General features: G+C 39.0%; 1 protein-coding gene across 1 annotated transcript in view; it reads left to right on the forward strand.

Moving 5' to 3' along the window:
• LOC107103516 (protein FAM3C-like) overlaps positions 1-5,960 on the forward strand; it is an 18,836-nt gene that overhangs the window by 4,636 nt on the left and 8,240 nt on the right. The window contains exons 2-3 of the mRNA XM_015403249.1: positions 193-317; positions 5,665-5,703. Of these exons, the coding sequence (XP_015258735.1) occupies positions 299-317; positions 5,665-5,703 (58 nt within the window). The 5' untranslated portion in view covers positions 193-298. The remainder of the gene's footprint in view (positions 1-192; positions 318-5,664; positions 5,704-5,960) is intronic.

Below are 5,960 nucleotides of genomic sequence, written 5' to 3' on the forward strand. Positions count from 1 at the left end.
TGAACTGACAGATCATCTTAACATGTGTTTTATAACCATCTTGCTGAAGTACTAATAAAACTGATGCATCTGTTCTTGAATTCTCACTATGTTTGCTGCCAGGCTGAGTAAACTCCTCCTGCAAACTAAGGTGTAAAACATTCCTCACCCTGAGATAAGAATGATAATAAAGATGAATCTGTGTGTTTGCAGCTGTTCATTGGACGTTGCCGTGCGTCCGGAGGCGGAGCTAAATTATACTGTTTGCAGTGGATTCCAGCAGTGACTGTTCACAGTGAGGCAGCGGGACCAAAGAAACATGTTCACCTTGAAAGTCGGTCAGTTCAGCTCATTTCTCTCACTTCTTCATGACTTTGGTTTCTCTCTCTGGTGTCTGAGGGTCTCAGGAGGAGCAGCTGGGTTACCTGAACAGGTGTAGCTCAGACTTCAGCTGCTTTTGCTTTTCTGATTTGTCTGCTTCTAGGTTAGAATTAGTCTCATTTCAGCTGTTAAAAACTTATATATAACATTTCAACACATGGATAATCTGAGCCTCCAAACATCTTCAGCTGAATGTCAGAGCTTGAAGCTGTAGAGGAGCGTCGAGCAATCCTACTATAATTACACATATCAGCTCTTTATATAACTCAACTATAAAAGTTATGCACTGTTCTTGGAATATACTGTATAATGAGCAGATTTCGTTCTCTTAATCAATCCTCAGTTGTTTCAGTGGTTCAGTGCCTGACTTAGTGTCTACATTAGTAGGGAACAACGATAGAGTCACCAACAGCAGAAAATCTATAAAACAGAGCTGGAGGGAAACCTTTGCACAAACAGCCTCTGTTCAAGGTTTCAAACTCTGGAACTCACTACCATCTGATTTTAAGACCTTTGGTGATTCTAAAATCTTCATTTCAAGGCTTTAGGTTTGGTCAAAGCTGAGCCAGAACTTTTCTCCTCATAAAAGATCTTGATTTATATCACTTTCTAAACTGTTCACTGTTAAATCTCCCTTTTTATTTAGTAGTTAAATGTTTTAGGTTAGTAGGTAACAGATTTTATGTACTTTTCGGACATTTTATTGTATTTCTCATTGATTTTATTAAATTAAATGTTCGATATCTGTGTTTCTAAGCCTTCCAAAGTCAACAATAGGCATAAATATGATTAAATGTTGCTCCTGGCTCTATAGAGGATTCATCATTACAAATATTAGTTGTTTTGCTCCAACTTGGTAGAAGGACACTTGCCTTGACTTTGACCATGCTTCTCTTTCTGTCGCCCATTTCATGATGATGTGCAGGAGCTGCTGCAGTTGTCATCACACGTCTTTTGGGGCTTGGGCTCACCTTTAGGAGACTTCTTTCAGATGAAAAACACATTATACTACTTAGACCAGGCATGCTCAAAGACGGTCCTCGAGGGCCGCTGTCCTGCAGGTTTTAGAGGTTTCTCTGCTTCAGCACAGCTGATTCTGATGATTGCATTTCAGCAAAGGCTAAATCGGCTTTTACTGAAAATCAGCTGTGCTGAAGCAGGGAAACCTCTAAAACCTGCAGGACAGCAGCCCTTGAGGACTGACTTTGGGTTCGCCTGGTCTAAGCCTGACTAAGACATTAGCTAAAAAAGAACAGATAGTAATAGTAGCTGTGAGGATTTTGGTTTTCTCTGCCAAATATCAACGTTTGCTGCCTCTGTTTGTGGGGAAGAGGCGGTCCTGTAATGTAGATGCTTCCAGGAGGAGGTCGGTCCTACTGCAGGGCCACGCTGCGGCCATTTTAACAATCCAGAACAAAAGTTGCTTCATTCATCTACATTTCTAAATGTTTTTTCTTTAAATTATTGACTTAATAAACCTAAGGAAAGTCAGAGCTTTAATTTATGCTTTGAATTCAGTCGTTTTGACATGTCCTGACTGCTGCTTGTAGAGACGTTGAAAAGCTGTTCTTCGTTATCAGTGTTAACACAGATTCCTACTCTGTCATTTTAAAGTCATTATATTAACAAAAGACTGACAACAAAAATACAGCAACAACTTATTCTCAACAACATACCATAAAGATGACTAATGCAGGATTACTGCTATTTTATAAATCAGTTTTTAGATTTTATGGGGCAGAGTTTTTCCTTGCAGTCATTTAGGCGTCTTCTATGTTATTAAAAATAAAGAACAACAGCTGAACCTGTTTTTTTTTTTATTTCAGTATAGAATTCTGACTTTAATGTCAGATTTCTGACTTTTGTCCCATGTTAAACTGAAAAAAATGTAAAAATCAGTTTACTTTTTTTTTTTTCAGTGGCCCTAATCCTCTACCGTAGTTTTATGTATGTAATATGTAGAACCATAACTTAATTCTATGTGTGAGCTTTACTGGCCACGGCTTCATGAAAATCTGTTCTAGTGATATATTTTGGAACTATGAATGTTGTTTGCGTTTATGCTCCTCTTGGTTTCTTACGAAAAGCATAGATCGAGGTGTCATAGAATAGATAGACGGCTTAGATAGACCTCTCATGCTGCTCAGGGAGCAGAATTTGTGTGGAAAGCTCAGGCATGCATGAATCCAGAGAAATATCACTTTAGGTCTGATTCTGATGAAGGAAGACTTTTATAGGACAGTTAAACCTGTTTGGGTTTTATTCACTGTGATGCAGGAATGAGGTTGTTTGAAGTGATGATCTTTGTTTACTGGATCTGTCCGCTTTAAAACAAAAATCAGATTAAAAAAACGAGGCAATGTTCCAACAGAACTAAAGACAGAATTAACCTGAAAGTCTTCCAATAATTTTTTTTATGTCATATTAGTTAAAATATCTCAGTGACTGTTTTCCTCGTTGATGTCAGCTTTGCATTTGAAGTAGAGGTGGAAACATTTTTTAGAAACCTGATGAAGTTTGACTCAAAGCTTCAAGAAGAAAAGTTGGAGCAGAAGCTGGTCGTCTTCTCTGATGTTTCCCTTCTGAAGAGGAGAAGAAGGAGGCTCCCCTGAGGTCACCGGGCTCCTTTTTTCAAAGCTGCTCCAGATCTTCCCCCTTTCTTCTCTGGCTGGCTCTGCTCCAGCCCAGTCAGACGTCACATGCTGTCATCAGCTGTGCTGGAGACGTCCACCATGACATATCCTAGCAGGCTGACTCCAAACAGTCTGAATCCATGAGATTAGAAGAAGAGACCTGACCCCAGCTCTCAGAGATGAACTGAAGACACGGCATGATGATGATGATGTAATCTGATCCGGCTTTCTCTCCTCTGATGTTCTGAGTTCCGTGGTTCCTAGAAGTTTTTCTATCTGGCGTTGATCTATCTGATCCTGGTTGGTCCTCTGAGCTGTGGTCTCTGTGGACACTTTTAAAATGCAGCTAAAAATTTGACTGTTTACTCAAGCTTTTCACAGCAGCTAATCATCTTATTCATTAATTTATCTTTGCTTTACTTGTTTTTACCTGTATTGCTATGTTTTTTATCATATGAGGCGCCTTCGGAAATAGTGCTTTAAAATTAAAGTTTGCTTTCTTACTTTATATCTGCTTGGATCAAAAGGTAGAAGCAGGATTTCTTTCCTCTCCTAAAGAGGTTCAGTATCCTGCTGTCATGTTGCAGAGTGACGTGGAGGCTGAGCTGAAAGCTGAAGCTCTGCTTCAAAGAGCTCTAGATGACTCCAACCCTCTCCTTTGGTCATAAAGTTCGGATCCTGATGAAAGATCCAGATCCTGATTCCAAGCAGCAGAAAGGAGCTTCCTTTGCAGGATGAGCAATGGAAATCAGGAGATTATCTCTATCATCAGGTCAAGGTTCTGGTTTTCTCTGAAGCCTCCTCCATTTGGTACCAGCAGCTTCTTTCTTCTGTTGCTCAGGGATAAGAATCCAGGTTCAGTGATCCACCATCTCCAGGAGTTCAGTCACTTAGTGGTTTTCTTTAAAACTCTGTTATTTAGCAGAGGATGAAAATCATTGAACATAGAGTGGAAAACTTTGCTGACAGTCAGCTGCAGGTTGGATTTTTCTCTTCTGCTTGTTCACTTTGTGAATGAGTAGTGAGGATGTTTATTTCTCAGGGGAATCGGACCTGTAGAAACCTGGAGGAGAAGGTGCTTCCACCTCCAGACTTAGGGGAAAATGTCCGTCCCTCCGCCCGGCACAGAGGCAGCATCATGGCGTAAGATAGCAGTCAATATAAACCTTTGCATTGGTGTTAAGAAACATAAATAAATCTTATTTTATTAGTTTCTTTTTGTCAACTCATAAACATGTGAAATAAGAATTTTATCTGTGAAAAAAAAAGTTTATTGATGGATTGATTGACTTTATTGATCTCACAGAGAAGAAATGTACTCGTTACATCAGCTCAAATAGTCAAAGGAGAGGACTGTGCAAAAGGAAGAAAAAGGTGCACGGATATATACACTGTGTCCACATATGACAGCTTTTTCTTTTTACAGTATATAGTAGGTTCATTATACAGGGTTATTGCACAAGGTGTTTACATGGGTATTTATATAGATGGATAATAATGTTTACATATAGTTATTGCACTGGGGGTCAAATATAGAGAAACAGGATACTGCACAAGTTATTGCCGTAGTGTTGCATTGTAGAGTCTGCTGGCAGCAGGGATCAGAGGGACTTTTTTACAATCAGGATGTAAAAGTCTTTCAGTAAAGGAGCCGCTCAGCTGCTCTACAGTCTGGTGGACGGTGGAAGGCTTTGCAACGACATAAGTACAAATCACAGATTTACAACCGCTGATGCAGCTCTTACACTCCTCACCAGGTGAGGGCAGTAATGGGCCTGAAAAATGTTTGCCAGGTTTTAAGGCAGAGAAAGAAAGAGAAGAAAAACTGAACCACAAGTCAAGGGTTATACTGTGCATGAGATGAAAACAATTCAACAAAGATATAACTTTTCAGTTAATGGTTAACAGACCAGCCTCTGTTAACGCTCGTTAACTGAGGTTGGTGAACAACTTTCAGGCTCCTTACTGCCTCCCTCTGGTAAGGAGTGTAACAGCTACTTTAGGTGTAGATTTGTAGCCAGAAATTTGCAGTTTTTACTTGTCTTGTTGCAAAGTTTTAATTTCTAAACTTGTTTAAAAACATTGGATATCAGATGGATATATGAACTGAAACAAGGAAAAAATATAGGTATGTTATTTATTAGCATCCGTTTTTATTGACAGCTTTCTTAATCTGTACAGCCGGTGCCTTCAGGAAAACCAGGAAATCCCAAACAGTTTGGTAGGATTATCTGTGCTGCACATGAACTAACTCCAAGTGTGTTCAGAAAACAGCTCACTGGATGAGAACATTGATTATTTTGAAATATTGTTTGTTTATTTATTTAGATTTCTCTTTAAGATATAAAATAAAATTTTTTGTTTGAACCATAGAAATGGTCTTTAAATCCATTAGTATCTTCACACTGATTAGCAAAGGTGAAAAAGGATGGAAACTGAACCGTAAAATAAACCTTTGTTTAAAATCCTCTTGATTCTTTTTCTGTAGGAAATAAATATTCACGTCTTAAACACAGGAGCTCAGATTATCTCCACATGTTAAACCTGCTCTGAACCGTCACCATCAGATCCGCCTGCTGCAGAGGATGATGATTCCGCCCTTCATCCTGTTTGACCTGCTCTTCCTGAAAAACTCAACACTCATGTCAACGTTTTATTTTTTATATTTCAGGAAAACCAAACATCGGGAATAAATCCAGCCTAATAAGATGTAAGTTTAAAAGCTTTTTATTCACCCCTGTTTGATCGCAGCTGCATTTCCTGATGATTTGATTCAAAAGAAGGCGGTCAGAGGAGCCAGACTTTGAAACTCTGAAACAGGAGCCCAGGATGTGTCAATTTAATTCAATTCAGTTTATTTATGTAGCACCAATTCACAACACATGTTCTCTAAAAGCACTTTACAGTTCACAAGAGCATCCAGTCAAATTGATTCAAAGTTTTCTATCTAAGCAAAACCAGCTGATT

The sequence above is a fragment of the Cyprinodon variegatus genome, unplaced genomic scaffold, assembly GCF_000732505.1.
Source record: "Cyprinodon variegatus isolate N-32 unplaced genomic scaffold, C_variegatus-1.0 Scaffold1470, whole genome shotgun sequence".
NCBI lineage: Eukaryota > Metazoa > Chordata > Actinopteri > Cyprinodontiformes > Cyprinodontidae > Cyprinodon > Cyprinodon variegatus.